General features: G+C 33.5%; 1 protein-coding gene across 1 annotated transcript in view; it reads left to right on the top strand.

The window, feature by feature from the left end:
- Window positions 1–5,108: 5,108 nt before the first annotated feature.
- Window positions 5,109–25,203, top strand: part of LOC149774259 (uncharacterized) — a 70,829-nt gene continuing 50,734 nt past the window's right edge. Inside the window, exons 1-3 of the mRNA XM_089945529.1 lie at window positions 5,109–5,124; window positions 17,543–17,612; window positions 21,181–21,495. Of these exons, the coding sequence (XP_089801655.1) occupies window positions 17,549–17,612; window positions 21,181–21,495 (379 nt within the window). The 5' untranslated portion in view covers window positions 5,109–5,124; window positions 17,543–17,548. The remainder of the gene's footprint in view (window positions 5,125–17,542; window positions 17,613–21,180; window positions 21,496–25,203) is intronic.

A 25,203-nucleotide genomic window follows, 5' to 3' on the forward strand; every position in this document is an offset into this window, starting at 1 on the left:
GGTACTTTGTGAAATAGTTAATTTAGCAAACCCTCAACAATAAAATCTAATAATTCACATTTTAACACATACATATTCCACCAAAAAATGAGTTTTTCTCCTCACATCCTATCTCTATTTACTTACATACCGCTAAGTTAACATTTTACTTTTCATATAATTGTCTACTCATACCCAATCATAAATCCAGTTAGTATTAGTTAACAGCAATTCTATATCAACAAACAGCCAACAAAAAATGAAGGGATATAAAAGTGTGAACTTTCGAAATGGATCTTAGAGACACAAAGAAAATCAGGTTATCTCCATTAAGTCAACAGTTTTGTATGACATAGCATATACTTATTATTTTAATTTTAATGCAAATCACCAGATATGTTTACAAAATATTTTATCATGCATTTACATTTTTAACTTCAACTCATATTTTGGCACTTTGAATGCAACTGTTCACTATTCCATGCTTTTTTTTTAATCCACAAATAGATCATTCCATGTTTTTGGCTTCCTCGCCATTTTGGGCTTTTCATTTTCTATTCAAACAACTCAAAGTCAGAACCATATTTACACTTACTCTATTTTAAGTTGCTATTGGCTCAGAACATCAAACGTGGAGTAGGTTTTAAATCAAAACAGTCACATACCGAGTTAAAATTTACAGCCAAAATAAGCTTAAATTATGTGAGGACATATTGGCCCTAAATTTAGTTTTAATTAATTGTAATCTGAAAAATATTTGCTCCGATTCTGCATTTTCATGAGAAATGATAAGCAGTGATTTTATAAGTTTGATCAGTTGTAGAAGAATAGGAAATCCATTTTCGTTGATCAGATTTGCTCGATTACAGTATTTAGCAATGTTTTCATACTCTTTTAAGGTCTTTAAGCTCATACATATCAAATGTATAGTATTTTCTCAGTTCCGATTATCAATGTCTCAACTCCTCTTTGCGTAGTATACACCTAGAAATTGTATCGTTAGTGTAATAAACTGCCCTTAACACAGTGCTCTCTTGTAGTGATGGATTTCAAGATTTTAAATGATTGAGAAGTTGGCCATTAAAAGAAAGTTTATTTAATTTATTTTACTGTTTCCTGACACACTGTTCTAATTCATAACATTATGTAATAACGTCTCCATAGCCGTTGTCTTCAAGATAGCCACATTACTAAAGACACTAGTATCTTCAAGTTACATATCTTCATTTAGTTGTTGGTTTATGCTATCATGGGTATTAAGGTTTAGTAAATTGTCCTTAGATATGTTTTTTACAGAAGGGTTAATAAACCAATTTAATGTGTCTTTGTATAGAGATTTTATTTTCTCACTCATACAATATGCAAGTGGGTCATCTTTATGGAAATATATATTATACGTTGTGAGCCTTGTTAAATAGTCTTTTAAAATATGTAACATACTATTCATGTCACTGATCAGTAATTATTTTACTGCAATGATATTTTTCTTTGGCATTTTGTCAATTTATTTTTAACCATTTACCGTCCGTGTCTACCTCATAAGTTAATGAAAGGAACTTGAAGTACGACTTCAATGGTTTGGAGATTTCTTGCATAGCCAGCAATCACATGTCATATAGATCGATCAACTTAGGTATACAAGAAAACCTGTTAGTAACTCCCCATGGGGCATTGGTTCTTACCGGGGTCTTTTCTGTTCTTTCCCTAACAAATATATGGGCTAATATATGTACAGACAATATTGTGCAAAAGATTTCGTTCACCCCACAATCAAAACCCTGCATAAAGATCAGAATTGGAATCTTCATTAAGTTAAAGAGCGGGATCTTTGCACACTACATCCAAATTTGAATATGCCCTGTGAGAAGAAAGAGGGGTAGGTGTATATTTTCTTTATATATAAATCTCTCTCTCTCTCTAATTATATATATATATATATATATATATATATATATATATATATATATAACTTTATAGTAATCAAAACATTTCAAATTAAAATAACATGATTAATAATACATCAAAAGAGAAGACGCCAACATAGATGAATAGATGTGCCTATATGCTTATTACTGAGCATGGAACTGTCACCCCAATTATACTATGTATTTTTTGGGGGGGGGGCCGAAATCCCCTATACAAAATAATAAAGAAATAACATTTTATGCATTTGTTAGCTTCAGAAGGGAATTTAGAGATTTTGTAGGTTGAGAAGCATTGAAACAAGAATTAAAGTACCTGTCTCATGTAATCGAATACAACTGATTTAAAACGTTTATCTAAATTAGACAGGTAATACATTTGCCAATGGTGTTGGAAAAATGACACTGGAAACTCAGTGCATCATGTCAGTGTATGAGGAAAGGATTCAACTGATTCATATTTCATCGTGAACTTATATATATATATATAAAGGACGAATGTTATATTTTTGGAAAAACTGCAAAAACATAAGTTATCATGACCCATCGGAAATTAGAAATATGTTGCTGAGAGTTGCAAATAAACAGAGGAGGGTATGGCAGACGGAAAGAAAGAAATGCATAAATACATATAAATACAGATGAATTTCGCTATATTGCCAATTTTAATATTGATGAGGGCATTACAAACCATCTGCGTTACATTTTATAGTTCGAAATGTTTTAAAATTTATATATCGCTATTTTTCCAAATATTCATCTTAGATCAACACCTAACTACATGAATTCCTCCAAAATATTGATCTCGTATATAATGCACAACACTATCAACATGATATCAAACAGATAATTTAGCCTATATGATCACCTTAATATAGTATCATGTGTAGTTAAATACTGAACTTGCTTTTTGATATACGTGTTTTAATGTTAACTAGCATGTATTTCCAAACTGAGCTAATTTTCACACAAGTTTAATCCATTTACTTTAATAACCTTAGTTCCCTTCTGTTATGTTACTTTTGTTTTCGATACAATATGTAACTTATAGATCGATATAAAAGAATCAGTATCAAACTGTATCCTAAGCAGTATCTGGAAAGATAGGCTCCTGTGTAGGCTTAAGGCATATACATGTATACCCGGGAAAAGAAGATGATTCTAGGAACAAAATATGCAAAAACATAGGGCATTGTTTTAATCAGATTTATTACAATTGTTGTATATTTGCAATGAGTAAACATCAATGAATATTAAATAAAGCAGCGCTGAACTATTCACTGCATTTTACTTCTTACTAATGTTTAAGTATCATGTTTATTGGAACAATAACTAAGACTCAGTTCCAAAATTTATATGTGCTGTAATGGTTATATCACGCTGCGTTCACTACCGCAAGTAACAGCAGACGGTACTACATGCGAATGTTGACCAAGAGTGGTCAGCTAGGGTAAGCTAACTGTGGACAATCATCAGCGTTATATAAGGCAACATAAAATGTATGTTCACCGGCACCCTAACCCACCCTCATTGCGAAAGCAGAAGGCAAGATATCAGGCCCGTGCATCCAGATTTGTCTTTAGACATTTCGACATTTCATTGCTACTGTATTAAGAGAGATATGAGAGGGGGGCGGGAGACTTTCCCGGGCTTAAAATCAATTTAGGCTCACTTAAAGATATTACTTCCATCCCCCGCTAGGAACCTTCAAGTCTGGGGAGATGAGGGAGCCGCAAAATAACATTTGTAGAAAACCCATGTAGCTGCAGAGGGTGCTCACATTTGGCTCTAGGCACGAAGTCGCTTTTCATTACGACCGGGGCGGCTTTTCAAATAGAGCCATTCCCACCCCACCCTGCCCTCCATTAACTGAATAGCCACTGTTAGGATCACACTGCTTTCCTCCGTGTTATAGAAAAGGGTCTAATGATCGGTGCCTTAAGCATTGCTTGCTTCATCTTAATCCTAGTCCACGTACCATATATCGGTCCTGAGTGAAACTCGCCTTGGCGATTAAGAACTATTCTCTGGTGTAGGAGCTTGCTGTAACATCTTCATCAGTAGCGAAAGACCGACCCGAAACAACTGTTAGTTTTGTAATCATGTCACAACTAATCAGCACCCTGACAAATCTTCCAAAGGACATGAATGACAGTCTAATTCATACGAGACTCCCATTTTCTGGAAGACGATATGCACTATTTCAAATGAGAATCCCACTATCTGGAAGACGACATACACCGGTGCACCCACCATAAACAGCCAAAATGAAATGAAGGACATGTGTTTTGAAGACTTGGAATATCATATGTCGGAAGTACCGAAATAAGACAGGCTCAGCATTCTTTGTTACTTTAATCTTAGCATTGGCATAGTTCAGATCACAGTTGGACTGATCACCAACTTACTTGATAGCAGAATTCTGACCAGTCAATGATGTCAATTGGTCTTCGAACAACAAGTAGCTGCACTATGCATTTCAAGCTTGCAAACCGAAGACAGAGGGACAATACGTATTCACATATGTTTTATAAAAAATATCACTTCGATTTATATTCATTTTCGTGATGATGGAATTGCAATGGGTTTGCTCGTCTCGTGCCAGTGTGTGTGTATATGTGTATGTGTTTGTGTCTGTGTGTGTGCATTGGGATCTAGTTAACAATATTTGCCGGTATTTGCTTGTCATGCATGTTGAGTGAATATAGTCAGATTATACCCCGTGTGTATTAACATCGATTGAAAAAAAGATGGTTTCATACACTTTACTAAATGTTTTCTTTTTATTTTATTAGCATGCAGATAATTATATATGCAAACGATTATCGAAGCGACGATCGTATTCTTATGAAACCTTCATAAGCCCTTTATCATCTCTACAAATGGAAACATTTGGTGTCATATTAACTAATAACTCCAGTTCCTGTCATTTCTATCTTTCAATATTTTACTATTGTCCTTGCGGTATGCTACCCCTCGAGCCTAGCCCGGCTTCGAGACGAACGATGTCCATATCGATTGCATAAATGAAATAAACCCAATACCGATGCATACATGTCACTAATATCTACACATATATTTACATACATGTGCCTGACTATCACTTACCTATTACGATGTGGTCATGCAATGAATGTCAGTTCATGTTTGTATAGTTGCCAAGATAATGACATTTGAAGGAACATAGGTATATTGACATGTGATATGCATACATTGTAAACGGGTATGTATCTATACTAGAATTTAGTATATATCATATCAGGTCTACTGTACATGTAGAAGGCTAGTTAGGTAAGCAGATAAGTAAACTACCTCGGATATTTACCAGTGGTGTACATATGTAACTGAAGTACTTTTTCTTTCTTCAAATCGGTGACTGAAGATTGGCAAGGGCTTTTGTAAAGGAACTTGCTTGTGGTATGTATTACATAACCACTTTGTTATAATATTTACTGCAATAACATTTACAAACCGTAATGCCACAATATTAAAGTGTAATGTCTTGGTGGTTTATATATATAATGATACTGTGTACTTATTTTAAAATACCATGCTAATAACAAAAATGTCTTTATAATACAGTACAGTTTTGCAATTCATTCATCAAACGGTAAGCTAACTATATGGCACAACGGAATATATTATTTCCCTGTAAAATGCATGCGATATGACATTTATTTTGACTTAGAGAAAGAGCTGGTAAACTAGAAGAAAACATACTGCGTATATAGTACCTATGTTGTACTGAAGAATGAATAATTTCAACCTTTCTCCAGAATATATTAAACAGGATAGGCTCCATACAAGCTCAATTTTAAGCTTCTCAGTACGTTCGTTCTATTACTTTTCCACATTAATCTACTTATTGCTGATATATTTCATATATTGTTTGAGTATGGCCTCCAAACTATGTTTTGTCTAGATATGCATACGGGAATACACTTTCTGCCGTAAGAGAAAATGTCATTAAAGTTCAACAAAAATGCCAAGTGTTAGAAATTTGGTTCTGTATTTGGGATATTTTGCGCAAAACAAACTGGACGCTTGGTTCTTGGTTTGGAATATTTACCGAAAATCAAGCACCAGAAATATATCTACACTTATGTTGTAAAAATCTAAATAATATCATATCTCTCTCTCTCATTACAAACGCATATGATAAACACGGGTCAACTGCAAATTACAAATGGGAACTTTTTTTTTTTTAGTAAGCATTCAAAATAGCATTCTATTCCGTATTTCGCTTAGACTCCAGTTCTTGATAGCTAAAAACAGACCAAGCCAATTATTATTATTATTGCTATTATTATTATCAGAGAGTGTGATATTTTAATTTCGGGGTAATATATGAAATAAATTGTCTAGGCTAGTTTCAACGCAAATGTCTAATCTAAGGAGGATACATTTTTTCGATAGATCTGTATTTGTTGAATGAGTTTGTTTTAGTCTGACACCAATGTTTTATTGTATATTTGTGTTTTGCACGAGTTTATCACATTTTTGTCAAATTAGTTTTTTTTGAATAATGATCTCAAACTCGCCTTGCCTATAAAGAATAAATTATTTTGCTAAACTTGTCAATAAAGATGACCAGGTATGTCCACTAATGTTCTTAATAAACATAGCGACATGCTCATAAAATTAGAGTTAAGCATACCCTTTAACTTCTCTGTAAAAGTACCCTCCCAACTGAAACAATAAATATATAAATAAATGAATAAATCTTCCATCTTTGTAAGTCCTGACAGGGTAGGAACCTGACGTGTCTGTAACACATATTTGACTGTTGCATGTAACAAACAAATTAACTGTAATATTGTATTGAGGACGATCACGTTGACACATACGGTTGTATCAGATTAGTGTTGATCATAATACCGATACACAGCAATTGTTGATTTTACCTTCCTAAAGTTAGACTGAGCAGCTTTGGCAACAGTTACTAATCAATCAAGTCCATTTTAAATATAATACAAGTAAATTCATAGCGTAAAACATGGTTATGCGAGTGCAGAACAAAAAGAAAATTATTTCTTCCAAAATAAATAAATGTAAAATTTATATATAATATTGAACTAGTTACCGGTTTTCATCCAAGCTTGTGAGGAGAATGAAGTATTTATTCAACAAAATATGTTAGAAAACTCTGCTTTACATTGGATACGTTAATGCGTTGATATCTTGTTCAATTACTCATGCGATATAAGACTATCATAGACTGTAAACTTTTGGCAAATATAATAGGTATTTTTTATCAAGGTCTTGAAGTGGGTTAAATTTCTATACGATTGCTCTTTTCTTTACAGTTAATCATAATTCGTATGACATTTACAACGATAAATTTCCTTCTCAGAAAAGATATAGCATGTTTCTGATTATCATGCATTTGTATTAAAGCTGACCGATATAAGTTTAAGTCTATGACTACTCAGTATGCTTTAATCAAAAACATCATTGGAGGCAGGCATTGTATAATAATGAACAATGCATTTGAAGATGGACAATTCTGTTTTAATCCCGTGGCTAGTTGCAGGGCGAAATGGGCTGGGGTTGGGCATTTTAGACAGGATCATTGTTCAATATATGACTAAATACATTTAGAGAATTTGAACTTTTACTTCTTGTTGCAGTCTTTACAGTAGTTATATATCAGAAGAAAACGTTAACTTTAACTCTACAGATTCCTAGCCCAGTAAGCATTGAGAGTTGCATTCAGAACCATTCAAATGTATGTAAATATAACTAACGCAACTTAGGCGAGATTGGAAAAAAGAGGATCAATTTAGCGTAATATGTCAAAATATATCGCATTTTGTGATATTTCACGAAACACGTAACCTCACAAGACAATAAATGCAAGCGCTGTATTACTAGCATAATGCGGGTTGAGTTCACACAGCTATAATGACTGCTAACCCAGAACCTTTATCCATTTGGGGATATTTTTCACACTCTTGCAGCCGTAATTGTAGCTTGCGTGTGTCCTCGTGCAAGCTTTGCTTGACAACCCCATCAGGGGTTCGGGGATTGAGGAGTAGTGATAGGTAAGCTTGGCCTCATTCATCACAGTTATGATACTACTCGTTTGCTCGATCTTTGATGCATGCAAATAAATAATCTTTTGTGTTCCGTGTCTACGTGCTGAATCGTCGGAAGGTTTCGATTTCGGTTATGTTAGTCATTTATTCTTTCAAGGCCAAATATGCACATATGATGTGATTACTTTTTGCTGTCGCGAGAATTTCTGATTAGACACGTATTCCTTTATGTTTGTATAACGGAGTGTTTCTTGTCCGTTATCACCGACCACAGTAGCTGCTATCGATATAGCCCGGCATGACAAGTCCGACTTTGCATAGCTAGGACAGTTACAGTTGAAGCAATTCCACCATACCCACATTATCAAGGCCAACGATTGTTTCCGCTGCGTATTCACAAATATAATATCCGACAAATTTAGTGATATAATTCAAATGCTCAGCGAAAACTTATTGACCATTTACTATGCCAGATTTATTTTCTTTCGTTCGGCGGTCAACATTCCTAGGTATACTCCCACTGAAATTGCAACACGTATTGGCGAAAGTAGGGCTGATAGCACGTTGGTGTCCTTTATATGCCACATTTATCTCTGTCATTTACGTACGTTACGTCACGTGCATATATTTACAGTTTTCAGTGAGATATACGTACACCTGCAGGTCATGTTGTAAGACATTGGTTGTCCATCGATCACCAACACAATCTTCTAACTGGTTAAAATAACAGACGCCATTTGAAATCTAAGTCAAGAACATGTATGCTTATGTACATATACAAACAAAATACATTTTTCCTTCTACAATTAATAAATAGATAAAAAAAAAAAACAATTTCAAGGGTATTAGGCAACTTACTAAACAGCCTAGACGCTTACGTTGTATGGTATATGCGCCCGACTGTAAGACAGACAAACCCGGGTTCAATTAACAAACGGGATAGTAAGAATTTGTCTTGTCTCCAGTTACGCAACAATAGCAACAGCAAATAATAACAATAATTATTACACCAATGACCACAAATAACACAACTATTAATACAATATCAGGGACTACTTCAGGTACAATTAATATATTATAGAATACAGCTACTTCAAAGGCAACTAAATGTTATTAAAGGTTTTTTATTCTTATGACTGGTACTTGAAAATGATTAGATTCATGCTTGAATTGTTGTCGGTGTAAAGTATATTTACTGTACTTTAGAATGTGTAGGTATTACGTTTGCCTAATGAAGTTTGAAACAGGTTGTGAGCAAGCTGATATTATTTCCATAAACAGTTTTGTGAACTATAACCTAACAAGTGCCTTACATGTAAAGAAAGTAAATATGTGGTAAGCTTGCCTACAAAAGTTGTTATGTATGCTAACTTGCGTAGCTAGTAACACAGTGACTAACTCTTGGTAATTCTTTTTAAGTATGTCCTTGAACTTCCCGGTGCTCTGAGTACAATAAATAATTTATAAAGATTAAATAGATTACATGACAGTTTAGCCTGAAACACACCTTCATGACGTGTCCAGAGTAATAAAGCGAGCTATTTAGTCAGATAACAAAACAGCAGGATCAGAAAGACGTAATGTGTAAAAATAAATTACAGTTTATAAAATATTTAGAAGCATTTGAGCTTCTAAGGACCGCAACTTCAAGTCCCGTTGAGCGTAAGGATTGTTTCCTTAGAGTGGCGTTGACACCGATATATGTCAAAACATAATTGCATCATCACAGAGGCCAAATATTTAAATGCTTGCTAATATGTTTTTTTAATATGGTTGTCTTTTTGTCTCTTGCAATAAGAACAAAATATATAGAATAGTGCGTTTTCAGGTCGAAATGCATGATATAAAATCGAATATATTTCACATGTAAAAGTATAGAATATGTTTTAACATGGCATATATATATATATATATATATATATATATATATATATATATATATATATATATATATATATATATATATATATATATATATTGAGTATTCGTCTGCCATTTATATAATAGAACTTTATCTGCTGGTTTCTAATGAACATATAGATAAATCAACTGAATGAGGCCAGGATATGTTATAAATAATTTAAATAGTTGGCACTCCCTTTCGTTTATTATATCCATCTGAAAGTATACTTTAAAATACCTCAAACATTGATACCTTTTCTCAAAGTTACATCGGACTATAATAGGCTATATGCATTGGAAAGATGATTTTCAATCCAGATGTTATGCTGATGCCGAGCACAAACTTTTAATAAAGACTACATGACAGTGAATACCATACTTTAAACACTTTTGTACACCACCCCCATAATGTAAATCTAGTGTATAACTAACTTATCCATTTCAAGAACATTTTATTTATGTTGCAGAAGGCTTCTATGTTTATAAGATATTATTACACGGTGTTAGTATTGTATTCTTATCGACAACATATTGTTTAATAATTATTGCTGTAGGGTATGTGAAGAAGAAGTTCAAAACTGTCAGTGCGGAATGATTAACTTGCCAAGACGGGCGATATTGATTTTTCTACCTTGATAGTTGTTGCATGCGCGCTGTCTTTTCAAGTACAGTATCATATTACATGATTATTTCAGCCAAATCATCATATACAATAGAATCGTACTGAATGAAGGCAGCTTACAAGATTTATAGCTCTGTTTCTCTCCTTCAAATTAATAACATTAGAATGGAATTATAGGGCCGTAGTTTGACATACCCAAATACTTTTAGTAATCACCGTTTGTAGGAAAATGTCAGAAGAACATGTCATATACGTTTAACAGTACGATAAATACTTTTTACGTGTATGGACTAACAATGAAACAGGTACAAACTGTATAAATGAAATGTTATTGGTGATTAGGTGTGCAGAAAATTGTCAATTTATAAGACTGAACGGAAAATACGATACTATCTGATATCTTCTTTTTTGTCCTCTCGATATACATTTTAGTTCCTGGTGTATTTCGGGTCCATAATCTACATGAACATAAAATACGTTATCACTAGCAGAATATCATTAGTAGAATATAACGTATCGTGCTATATATGTTGCTGTTTGGTCTGTCATGTCCTAAGATGCAAATATTTACCAATATCTTTGTTGTGTGAGTCGGGTTGAAAATTTGTCATCCGATGGTCACATCTTATCCCATGAAAGTAGTGATTAGGGTAATCAATAAATACATTGAATTGCAATCTGCATCAGCCGTTACGTATCCATTTTGTGAAGTGGTATATTCTTTTATTCATTCACAATTACTGGAAATAATATAATGTGATACTACACTCATGTGCTGCTAAGTTAATTGCATATTCGTATCGAGAATATTGACATGAGTATCAAATTGGTGTGGGAGTTTCTACAGGTGAACATCTATATATAACAAAGCAACTCATCTCAAACATAAAATACAAATACAAACATTCTTCTTTGATAACAACGAGAAACAAAATATCAACATATTCTTTATTTGAAGCGTTTTGAGATATAACGAATCATCTACGTCTGCGAAACCTTGTTTGTCACAGCTCGTGAGGTAGCATTTATTGACACATTTGCATTAGACTAAATATTTATTATCGTTCTCCTAATTTCAAAATGATTCTTATTGACTGAAATATGGAGATAACAAGGCGCAATGACTTCTAAATTGCGGAACATATTCTCACTGACCTACAGTCTCTATTTCGAAGTAGACAATAATCGCAGTGTTAATTTTGATTGTGTCAAGTCCTCAGATGTCGTGTTATGAGAATAATCATGCATACTTTCCCCAGTTTTAACATCCCACTTCATGTCAAACAGTACTTTTGTCGACGGCACTTAATATATAATAGATCGTTTCGGATGAACGACATAAGAATGTCATAAAGATGCAGTAAAATTTTGATAAGAGCAAGACAATGGTTTATGAAGTGGGATGTCTTCCATTTTTTTAAAAATTACAATTTGGTTAGTATGATCTCTCTGTGTCTCTGTCTCTCTCTATATATATGTATGTATATATATATATATATATATATATATATATATATAGAGAGAGAGAGAGAGAGAGAGAGAGCATACTAACCAAATTTCAATTTGATATATATAAAGGTGTGTGATTTACTGGATTAGAAACATGAAATAATGGAGAAATTAATTGTACAATGATGAAGGAAAGACATGTTGATAGGCTCAGTATAAGGATGAACAATTTACTATAGCGAGAAAGGAAGTATAATGTGCATGTGTAAATGTATGTAATTCATAAATCATATATAATAATCGTAAGAAAGATGGGGGTCAAAGAAGCAAATGATGTGCAAATGAAATATAATGGTAAAAAAAAAATGAGATGAATGAATTCGGTAGTGCATATTTGAGAAATCTAACATAGACTGCCCCATATTGTATAGATTTTGCTATGTGCAACTTCAGTGTGAACATATATCAAAGTTGTTGTTGTTCTTATAGGATTTAACGCCATTTTTCAGCACAAGATAGGCTATACATGGCGGCCTGTATTAATGGTGGAGGAAGAACCCGGGAAAACCCCGGGAAAGAACCACCGAGCCACGAGAAGCTACCGGCAAGCTTTCTCATATCCTCATTGGCCGAGCCCGAGGCTCGAACCCACGCAGACAGAGGTGAGATGGCAGTGATCCGTGACGGAGAGCGCATTAGACCACTCGGGGCCCCATATATCAAAGTATCCATGACGTTGTTCACTTATTGCAACCCACTTCACACCTAGTATTTGTTGACCAAAAATTCATTTCAGTGCATTGACGCGCATATACTAAAAAGAAAAAATGCAGAAAAGTTTTTAAGAGATTGGAAAGTGATCGTACTCTATTTCAAACAAAGATCCCGTTGAATTCATTCTCCGAGAAAGAAGTAATTACTACCAATTTGATCACACGTGTTCAAATATTTAAACAAGACAACAAAGAGCATTATGAGAGTTCTTCAGAAAGTTATCTATCTATCTGTATATATATATATATATATATATATATATATATATATATATATATATATATATATATATGGAATCAGACAAATACCTCCTTCACCTTCTCCCCAGAAGCGTCACAAGATGCGAATGGAGAGTCGTAATTTCTAAACAGAAATAAGTGCATGCTTATAAGACTTTAAAATAGTAACATTCTACCATGACATCAAGTGTGCTAATAACTTATTTTGAAATTAAGGTCAAATCTATTTTTAATATATTTTCCTACTTTTCATGTCGTAATTTTTTAAATGAAAGTTGATTCAAAATTAGGGGATAGTTAATTATTATGGGTGAAACAGTAGAACAGTGTTGTTGCCAAATGAAATATCTTTAAAGCGATACCATCCACATTGCACTTATCTCAACTTTCAAATGGTTTATAACCAAACACAAATATTTTTAATGATAGGTTGCCAGCTCTTTAATAGAGTTGCAAATGAAGATATATGATGGACAGGCCAAACGCGTAAAACCCCACCAAAACGTAATTTCTGTACAATTTCAATTCTATTGATTCCTACGTGTTGTGCACCTGGCTCCCAAAACACGGGCTATATTGGTCTGATGTCTATACTCTGGTATATATCTCAGACTGCATTTTATGCAGAACATTTGATAATTTTAGACTTTTCTTATATATGGATACAACATTGAAACATGTCGAGTTCCTCATTTTGTTGAAAAATTATACCTAGTATCTTTCCGGTTCAACAACTGTAATAATGTTGTGTCAAAGTAAACGCGGACTCGAGTATTCTGTTTAGACAACTATCATAAAACAATATACTAAAATGCATCATTTTTTGTTTGAAAGACGTACATACAGGAAACGACTACTTACACTGAACACGCTTACTAGACAGTAGGTGAGAACCACATGTTTCACTACCTAAACGGTTACAAGACAGTATGTGAGAGGTACAATTTTCACTACCTACAGGGTTACAAGACAATATGTGAAATCCGTATTTATTGTTTCACTAAATATATTTATTTCAAGATGTGGTAAGGCAGTCATTAAATAACTCTTCGGAAGTTTAGTAAGGGGAACAACACCGAGGAATGTACATCAGGAGATCTTAAACATTACTCGAAAGTAAGGAAATTCAACAAGTTCTTCTACTCACAGATAAGATACCTGACGCGTAACATGAAACTTTAGCGCTGGAAGTCTTTTGTATGTCTGTGTGTACTTACGTCTGCATTGCAGACAAATACTTGTAAACGAGGATATATAGGTTTAACATCTTAAAACTAACTGTGTACTTGTAAATACAAAATTGGTATTAATGGAACCTTCTCTAACTATCAAAACATTGGTTTGTACTTTAGCAATGACTTCTCCTTGTTCAAACTAACAGTATTGTTCTGAAAAATCATTTTCTATGTGAATGTTTAAATTTAGTATTAGTTTTGTGTGACTAAAATGACAATTTGGTATGACAGTTTATAGTTTAGGATGCATCCTTAATCATGTGTCAAGAAAGTTTGCAATGATTATACTACGTAACAATTAATTATGCAGAAAACAGGGATGTGTGAGTGGTGTATTGCAAACGCAGAACAGTTTGAAAGAGAATATCGGATTTACCTATGCTCAAAACGCAGTACTTGATCACGGCCAGATCACAAATTATTTGTACACCAATGCATAGAGAGGTTATGTAACAAGATAAGAAGGCACGGTATCAAAGCTGCAAGCAAAGTATATATCCAATTAAAACAGCGGGCGTGCATGTGATAAAATAGAGCATAAGTATATACTCCCATTAAGAACATTAAGAAAAGTGTGTGTACTTAAAACACTCTATTATTTTCTACGAATATTGTAATAACACCCCCCCCCCAGAAAAAAAATGGGTTTACTACAACTAAAGTTAAAAGCATACTCAAACCAGGTACGCGCAACACACGACCAATACAAATAAGTTTTAACGCCAGCCGGACAACATGCGACCAGCGCAGAGTTAGCTTGTCTTGAGACAGCAGAGCAGGAAGTGGAGACTGCGAGGCATGACTTTGCCCACCATTGTTAGAATGAAAGGATGAAGCCCCCTTTCCTCTTATAAAGCAGCGCCGCTCGTTGCGCCTGTTACCAAACACCTACTCATTAATTAGTATAGTCGTCTCCAGTTACAGTTTGAGGTCAATGGATCTACGCATGACCACGTAGCCAAATTTGCATATTTCCACAGCCAGAGAAGGTTGATTGATTATGACTTTGTTTTACATCTTTGCAGCAACAATATGTTAAGCGTATGATATATACTCATCGAAAGATGCTTAGTCTACCATTATAAATCAGTTAATCATATTTTTTTAGAAATGTCTGGGTAGTTTACCAGATTATTGAGGTGATAGCCTTTTCTTTCAAACTCTACATCTGGTTGAACAGTTTTCCTAAGGACAGTTTGATATGTTATTCAAGATTGCACAAATTTCTCATATAACAAGGATACATCGTAGTTCATGAGCATACAGTGTGACGTATTGGGACGAAACCTTTTAAATACACATCAATTAATTCATGTGATTTTTCAGAACAAAAATCCAGGAATCCAAAATATGCCTGTCTGCGCTTGCATTCGGAAGCATGTACTTTATACTGTGAGAAATAATTAGACTGGCACTATATATGTTGGATGAGCTTTTGATATACTGATCAATTACCGAAAGAGATTGTATTCTAAAATAATTCAAACCAAATCGAGCATTTGCTTTTTATCTGTATACAACGTAACAACAAAAACGTAAACGAGATCACTTTCTACTACTTCAAGTGAAATAACCAAAGAAACTTAAATTACAACTCGTCTTCTATGAATTCAACTACTTCATTAATTGCAACTGCTGCTAGGCCTACCAACACTACTACTAAGTGTACAACTGTTGTTACTACTAATACTACTGCTACTGCTACTACTACTAATAATAATAATACCACATTTAACGTGCTAGAGTATGTTTTTAGAATACCACACTTAACAAAGTTCTGGAGTATGTTCTGTTTACAACAGACTTTGTTTTATTTCGAATTGTCATATAAATTAATAGGAGTAATCTTATACCAATATCACTATACATATATCAATGAAGCTTAGAAATAAAATAAACAATTTCTTCTTCTTATTTCCTCAGTTTCACTGACATAAACCTTATAAGTATTATCGGAGCCCTTAGGGGATTAGATCTGTGTACAAAAATGCACACAGAAAAGCAAGTATGAGAGGACATTAATTGTTTTGCCGTTTGAGCACGTCATCATATTATGTGCAAGATAGGATACATGATCATCGCTGCTGGAAAATCTAATCCATCTGTAGGCTTTGGTATGGTGTGGCTGGTATAGAACTCATTCTATACATTCAATGTGATTTCTTAGTGGAATACATGTTCATCATTCGAGCACAAATATATTTGTATGCTGATAATTGAGTCCGGGAGTGAGTCAGAAAGGTTATAAAGTCTGTATTGAGAAAATCAGCAACGCAATCAGCACAATACGTACACATAAAATGCCCTATGTTGACGACTAACCTATTCAAATAGTTTGTATTTGAGCTAAATCACAACTCTTAGTTACGTATTCACTCATTTGATGCCAATATCCGATTCATGATATCTGATGGGAATACGTTAGAAATAAACCCATCTAGCAAGTCTGACAAAGGTTCAAGTCTGACAACGGTCCATACTAAATTATCGTCAGACAGAGTAGTTGTATGATCGTCTAGCTCAAGTTAATTTCATATTTTTGTAAACTGTGACTCGACTGCTGATTACTAAGCAGCTGGTTGACTTCTTTATTACATGTCCGTTATGTAACTAAAGTAACTGCATATGGCTGTCTTTAGCAGTTTTTGTATCGCGTTGAATGGCGTCTTCTGAACAATTAGATGTACTTGAAATTTATTAATTACTTGTCAACGCTAGAAATCAAACCCCGGATACACAGACAAGTTCTGCTTTATATTTTTCGAATACTGAAATTTTCGTACTCATAGAAACCTTCATGGCCATAGTTTGTTTTTTGGCTTGGAAAGGTCTATACTAATGTTTCAAAGAAAAACAAACAAAACATTGTAATTACATAATTAGAACGAGTTGGAACAAACTAATCCTCCAACATTGCAATATTTATATGATCTGTAATTCTGTGAAAGGAGAAAGATTTTATTGAATATATTTAAACTACTCCTGTTATGCACCCCATGATTCACGCGATGTTTACAAAATATACTTATTACTATACCACAAGATTACTTGACTAATATCAGAGTCGTTGCAATGAGATAATTTATGAAATCATCCGATTGCTCTGTCAAACATGCATATACGCACTTGTGTATAGCAAGCAATTATAATTTATTTTATCATTAAAAATGCTTTCAAAAGATAGTTTTTATGCTTGGTTACGGGAGACTTCCTTAAACAAAAGTATATAATTTACCACTTGATTCAAACAAATAGATCGTGTACAAGTCATTATTTACTTCATATCATACATTAGATTATCTGATCATATAGTCTGTATTATTACAATCGGTATTTTAAGGGATATGGTTAGGTTTCAGTAGCACTATGCCTTGCTTTTCAGATAAGCATGATGTCCGAATCCAGACGTTTTATGTTTCTGCTATTGAATGCAGTCGCAGGATTGTTATCAGGTAGGCAATAATACATGTGTACTATATATATATATATATATATATATATATATATATATATATATATATATATATATATATATATATATATCAATGAAACACAGATAGTCAAGGGAAAGCACACTTTATTATATGCCTATTTTTGTTTCTCCGTTAACTTTACATTGTCAGAATCGTACAAATTCAAATTTTACGATATTGCACTCACGTTCAGTTAATATTGCACTCACGTGTACCCGATAGCGTATTAGGACCTACTATGTAAACAAATCATGTACACTCGCGCATTATGCGCGTTACGTTTTGGTTGATTAAATTTAGTTATGAATGAACTAAACCATATATTTCGTTGACTGCCACATACCAGCTGTTTTGCCACATTCCGCGTTCACTTTGTTGATACAATCTTTCGGATTTAAGCTAGCGATAGATGCCAGATTTCATAAAGTTGATGGGTCGCTACAAATAACATGCAAGTAACAATGCATAAACTGTCTTTTTTAGCTGGTAACATGAATGACAAGCAATATACTTACAGTTTTACATCCTGAATGTCCTTTAAACGTAATTTCATAGTTCTGCAATTGTACTGTAATTTCAACTGTAATCCAAGTGCAATTACACCCTCCTTATTGCACTCAAAATGAAATAAACATTATATTCCAAAGCGTCTTTTTGATAAAAAATACTTCATATTATTACCACATTCTGATATTCAAAATATTAAATTAGAGAAAAGAATATAACTTGCAGATGTCAACACACGACTCCCTCGCTGTTGAAATCCGATATACTTCATATAACATTGGCACAGAAAAATCCAGTCCATAATCACAACATTTTGAAGAATCGACAAAAATACCAAGATCTATTCATTCCTGATCAAATAGAAAAGTTGATGTATTTCGCATTTATTCACAATATGACTTCAACTTTCAATTTTAAGTAGACCAAAAAGCCATTTTCGTTTGAAAATTATGTTAAGCGCATAACTAAGTTCAAATTTATCTGGTTGAAGTTATGTGCGCATTAATAATGTTGTTGCTGTGTAATGATAAATCTGCGTTTGCGTAGTATTTATATCCGAAACACTCGTTCAAATTTTCCCATACTAATACAGTGACCTATAAATGTTAGTGAGGTAATTGCCATTGAAAATACATATCTACCAGAACTGTTGCAAAGTATTAAATCAACACATGAATTGCCTAGTTTTGACGATGTGTTTTTTTTGTCAGTATATATATATATATATATATATATATATATATATATATATATATATATATATATATACACACATATATATATATATATATATATATATATATATATATATATATATATATATATATATATATATATATATATATATATATATATATATATATATATATATATATATATCACAAAACGTAATATGCATGCATGATACGTTAGGCAAGAATTCCAGACATATTGAGGATGGGAAATAATATGCCCCTTAGTACAATTCAAAATATTATCTAAATAATAACACAGAGAGAGAGAGAGAGACAGACAGACAGACAGGACGAGATTAGTAGAGGTTTTTAACAACGAATATTTTCGTTTGTTCATTCCAGGCATAATAATACAAATAAATAGTTTTCATGATTATTATTATTATTATTATTATTATTATTATTATTATTTTACATTATTAAACTAAGTATGCACGATATGGTTCTCTTATCTTAGGGAGTGTACAATTACTGTAACCTTTGAGCTTCCTAGTGTTTGTAAAATATTGTTTTAAAGAGTTCATCCATGTCTGGTACAATACGTGTTTCGTTATTTCCATGCCCTTTTTATTTCATTATGCTTAGATAATTTATGCAGTTCCTTCCATTAGACGGGGCTTTTTCCCTTGCTCTGGAATAAATCTATAACAAGCTAGATTCCGATATTCACACACTAGTGTTGTCTTTCCTTCTATGCTGTATCCCGTGAACCGCCTGAATGTTAAATTTCGGCATGATGTCCATATCAGTTTCCAGCAACTTGCTCTGCTTTATGATCGTTGTACTTGATTAATTACTTTATTAAATTTATCTGGGAATGTTACCGGTGTAGGGCAATGGCAAATTTGCTACTTGGATTGTTTTAGCGTACACTGCTTGTTTGCGGCACGCACTGTTCAAGTAATTATCCGTCTTACTTTTCTGTATTCTGGACAAAATTTTAATACATTGACCTGTATCGCGCCTTTACATGTTCCACCATATATTTTATTATTCCGCTGCCATCCTTAGTCTCTCTATTTTAATATGTAATTTTAGCAGCTGAACTAGTCCTATATCGTCTGATTTTCCCATAAACTGCCCATGCTTTGCTTTAGTCATAATCGTGTTATTTTGCTTTTCTTTTTATGCTGTTACGTTATTGGTACTCATTCTGTCTTCATTGTTTTGGAGGTCTTCTTCATTCATCAGAGTTATCTTCTCATCCTTTCAACGGTATGTTTAGTTTGCTTACATTATCGACTGGTGCTTTGCAATATAGATGCTCATTACAATGAAGCCATACTTTGGTCAACTCTACGATTCCGGCTGAGTTCTTTGTAAGACTGCCCAAGTATTACTGGCTGTGTTAAGTTTGAAATTAGGAAGCTAATCACTCTTGGTATACATTCACTTTCATCTCATTATTATTCTGCAATTTTACCTCGTTTAATAGTTAGAATCACATATCTTCCGATGCCAAATTCCATCTGAATGTCATGGATCACAATATTTAATTCTTGCGTAAAGGAATCTATCTCAGATTCAGTTCGCCCATACAGTTTCGAGTCATCATTCAGCAGTAAGTATTTTTATTTCTTCCGAGTCCTTCCTTGGATGATGTCTTGTGCAGTCGTAACAATGTCGTTAGGGTGTCCATACATTTAATAAACGCATAAGAATGACAATCTTCTTTGAAAATCCTTTAGGTTCTAAAAATATCCAGTATCCGGAACTGGGTAGTAATCTACATTCTAGAAATACTCTCTGTATGTTTCGGGCTGTCCATATTAGGCTGAAACTTTATAATATTCACGAGGGTAGATCTGTGCGTTGGTCTGTTTGTAGTAGCACCACGCAAACCAAGTCGTTTTAACCTTTTCCTCAATGTTTTGGCACCATAATATTGACTGGTACTTTTTTGTTCATTTGGGTACATAACTTTCGTAGAAAACTCGTCTGATACCTTGCAATTACGTTGAAGGCCTTTTCAATATAGTATTTGCTGTCCATTCCATTGGCGCCCTATCCTTTTATATGTCCGATGTATTGTTCTGCCTCATATCAAAAGCGATATGGCGATAGGTGGACCCTGCTCTCCTATACACAGCCTGTCGGACTAGATTTATCCCATTTCAGATTAGCTTACATTCATAATAGCGAGTTGCGGCAATAATGAATCATCTATTCGTACGTGGTTTTTTTTGGTGAGGGCGTCATTATTATTATTATTATTATTATCAGTAGTAGTAGTAGTAGTAATGGAGATGGAGGACAAGAGTCTAATTATGTATACCGATTTTATGTTATGTATTCTCTAGTTTCAGGTGCAGGAATTACTTCGAAATATGTGTGCCCAGGGGGTTCTGTCCAAGCGTTTCAAAACATCAAATTCGACCATTGCAATGCAAATGTTTCCCTTAACATAAATGGCGATAGAAATGTACAGATTGCGATGTGGTTAATTCAGAATTGCATCCGAAATGAAACTCTTCTACCGGAATACCAAGGAAGGGTGATTTTTGACCAAAATGGAACTATATCGATACACAACTTTCATCATTTCGACCAGGCAAAATATGTGGTTATCTCCAAAATGGATCCATTACCAAAGATATACGAAGTACAACTATATTTAATGGGTGAGTATTCAATCATACTCGAGTAGTCCAATCATGTTTTACAATGTCTGTAACAAATCCATTCAACCCATTTTGTTAGTTCCAATGACACATCGTTTAATGTGTTTCTGTTATGAATGTACTAAAGTCCTGTGAGTAATAACATTGTTAGCAAGCCTGGTATGCCTTGAGTTTTAGGCATAATCACAGTACTGAGCTGAAAACCTCTTAAAATTTAGAATAGCGTGAACATCGGCCAAATACATTTTAAATGCACACACACACACACACACACACTTAAAATTATACCAAGAAACATAGCACAAATTTACACCAGCAATGCCTTGTGATCTACTTGTGAATGATAGATAACACAAACTCTTAAGGAAATCAATTAGTTAATTGAATTCAGTAAATATTGTTTCTTGCTGCGTGCGCATACACGTTGGTGAGTTATGTCATATGCATTCACGGGCTCGCTTTGGATCATTTTGGCCTGGTCACCTGGGTGCCCCTCTGTGTACGGCATTTGGAAATAAACTTTTAAACAAATATTATATATCGAATTTAAATTTGTATTATTTGCTTTAATATTACTTTCTCTCTACAGATATACTTTTAAAAATAGCTTACGCGCGGGCCCCACTCGGCCTAAGGCCGGCTCTGCATAAATGTTTACAAAATAACAATTTAAATGATATTCTGTTCCGACTATGGAAGGGAATTACCGCCATGATGTTATGCATGTATTTTCTAGTCTTCCTTGATGCATTATTGTAAATGGCTGCTTGCAAGAACTACATTCATAATTCTACAAATGTATATTGTATTCTTCATTGATGCTGATTATGAGTGGCAGTTTGAAAGTGCTACTTTCCTTCTGCGTTATTGTCAATGGCTGCTTGCAAGTGCAACATTCATTATTCAAGTCATGAATTTTCTATTCGTCATTGATGCAAGCTGAAAATGGCTGCTTGAAAGTGCCTAGATCTACTTTCCTTCTGCGTCATTGTATCTTGCAATTTGCCAGCTACTTAATTGATTCTGTAGTTTGTCGTACGGCAAATGCTATGTCAGTTATTACAAGTTTTAACATTATATTTATAGACTTGCTATATCACAAGTTATACAAATTACACCTTCCAAAATCAAGACTGTAATGTTGCATCAAGCACGTTGCAAGTTATAATCAAGGAACTTAGTATAAAATAATGCCTAATTATAACAACAGATGGCGCTAGGGCGCGTCAATTTCTTACAATACGACTACTCCCCTGACCCTAGCACCATGAGGTTATACCACTTTACGGCATGTTTGGGCGTCTTATTTAAAATATGATTCGAATTAAATTACAGCAGCTGATGTCTCAGAGTATTAACTTTCGGTAAGAAAGGTGACCTGCAAGTAGCACAAAGCACATTAAATATATTAAATTGTATACAGTTAGATGTATTTACACAATCTTATATTTCCGCTGACCCTTCCCACCCCACTTTATTCGAAAATTTTGTCTGCTTAATTTACCGCTGCTGCACAGTGGCAGAATAGGGTATCCGCTTACAAGCAAGATTTAAGGCCCTAATTTCTTTATATATTCTCATCCGCAATGTTATCAGTTTAGAGCATATTTATTATCTTTGAATGCAGTGCAAATTCTGCTTTTTGAAGCAGTAAAGACCTCATAAGGTTTGAGCAAATTGCAGATAATTGCACCTCGAGGCCATACTTTCATTTTTTCTTTATTCCCGAGAGAGAGAGAGAGAGAGAGAGAGAGAGAGAGAGTACATTACCTAACAACCCTAACACTGGCTATGTAATGAAATTTTACTGTCAATCTGCAGTTTACAGTGGCAGTTTATATATATATATATATATATATATATATATATATATATATATATATATATATATATATATATAAAGAAGTAAGGTAAATAGTCAAATTATACAGAATTCTTATATATGTATGGCATGGTTGATTATGCAATAGCCATCAAGTATTGTCACTAGTTGTCTGTGACAAGTATATCATATCTCCAATTTCATTTTAAATCTCCAAGTGAACTTATTTTATTATATAAGAAAAGAAACTCTAACAGTATGAAATATATTTATATATGTAAACATAAAAACACTTCCATACAATTATAATATGCTTTATTTCGGCAGATATCAAACTGGAAACTGTATTCTTTTATTATATAAAACCATATTCATCCATATATGAAGCGATGTTTATAGCACAGTTAAGATGACTGATTGTATGGTGCCTCACTGATAAACATCAGACTCGTTTGGTAGCAATTATAAAAATATAATATATTGAATAAAAATAACATTGTTGCCGCTCCCAGTAACCAACTCAATTTGTTTGTATTATTACTGTTACAGTACAGTACTAAAAGTGATTGATACATGTGGATATGAAATTAATGTAGTAGTTAAAAAGACTAATACAAATGTTTACATGTATCTTCTACAGATGTGATTGTTTTCTGTTGAAAAAGTAAGACCCCCCCCCACATAATTTTCTAAAAATCTTGTAAAGTTTTTAAGGCTACTCGCAGCTAGGCTGTTGTAGCATCCATAAACCCCACCACCCGAAATAAACATCCTCATTTGTCAGCGATTGTATCATTAGTTTATCCTGTTTAAAATATAAGTTAATATTGTCATGACACAAAAAATATCAGCACAATACAACTATACAATAAAGCCAAAAAAAAAAATAAATAAAAACAATATACAGTCCTATATTTAACTTTTCATAGGAAATATAAGTGAAAAAAGTTTAATTTAAAATGGCATTCATAAAATACATTATTGTTAGATGAATTAGTCTGTAACAATAATTACCATACAGGTAGGCAATTATAAGGAACTCATACCTGGATTGTCTTGTTACATTGTTCTTATATTTTTATTTGCCAATCCCTTTTGTTTTTCACTTTCACATGAATAAAACATGAATGAAGACAAGCTTTTCACACAATCTGGCTTTTGCATTGTACATACACTCATCATTACAAATTCTGAGGAATGAATACTGTAAATTCTGGATTGGCCAAAACACATTACCTTTTGTATACCACATACATTTGTAAATTATGACTCAAGAACAGTCAGGTTATATTCCCTAGTGTCTGTTTCAAGAATTAATCCCCAAAAGCATTCCATTACTGGATCTGTATTTAATATATACACTGTACAAAAATGCTTTTTGGAGAATTTACTTTGCGGGCAATAATAAAAAGTTTTTTGCACTTGCTATGAGCAAAAAAAAAAAAAACATGACAAAGATTATATTTTATTTGCTAATTTGTTATTTCTGATACTTTGACCTTCACAAAACTATTATATTTATGAACCTGAGATGAAATTTTAAATTTGGCCTCTTGTCCGTAATGCATGTGCCTTGGAACAATGAATAAGAGAGAGAGAGAGAGAGAGAGAGAGAGAGAGAGAGAGAGAGAGTCATAAGTAAGTTAGTTTCTTCACAGAATAATACAAATCAGTAGCCAATTTCTGACTGCAGTTGTAAGGTATCTGAGCAGAAAGTAACAGCTACTTTATAAGCATGCAAGTCATTGTGCGAGTTATAAGCCCCCAAGTACTATTCCTCAAAGACACAAGACTGAGTTTAGAAATTGAAGCCACACAAGTATCAGTTTGTTACTTTGTGAAAAGTGGGGTCATTATGAGAAAATGGAGACGCCAGATGTACCTGC

This window comes from Sinohyriopsis cumingii, unplaced genomic scaffold (assembly GCF_028554795.1).
Source record: "Sinohyriopsis cumingii isolate HCF-2022 unplaced genomic scaffold, ASM2855479v2 utg000360l, whole genome shotgun sequence".
Classification (NCBI taxonomy): Eukaryota; Metazoa; Mollusca; class Bivalvia; order Unionida; family Unionidae; genus Sinohyriopsis; species Sinohyriopsis cumingii.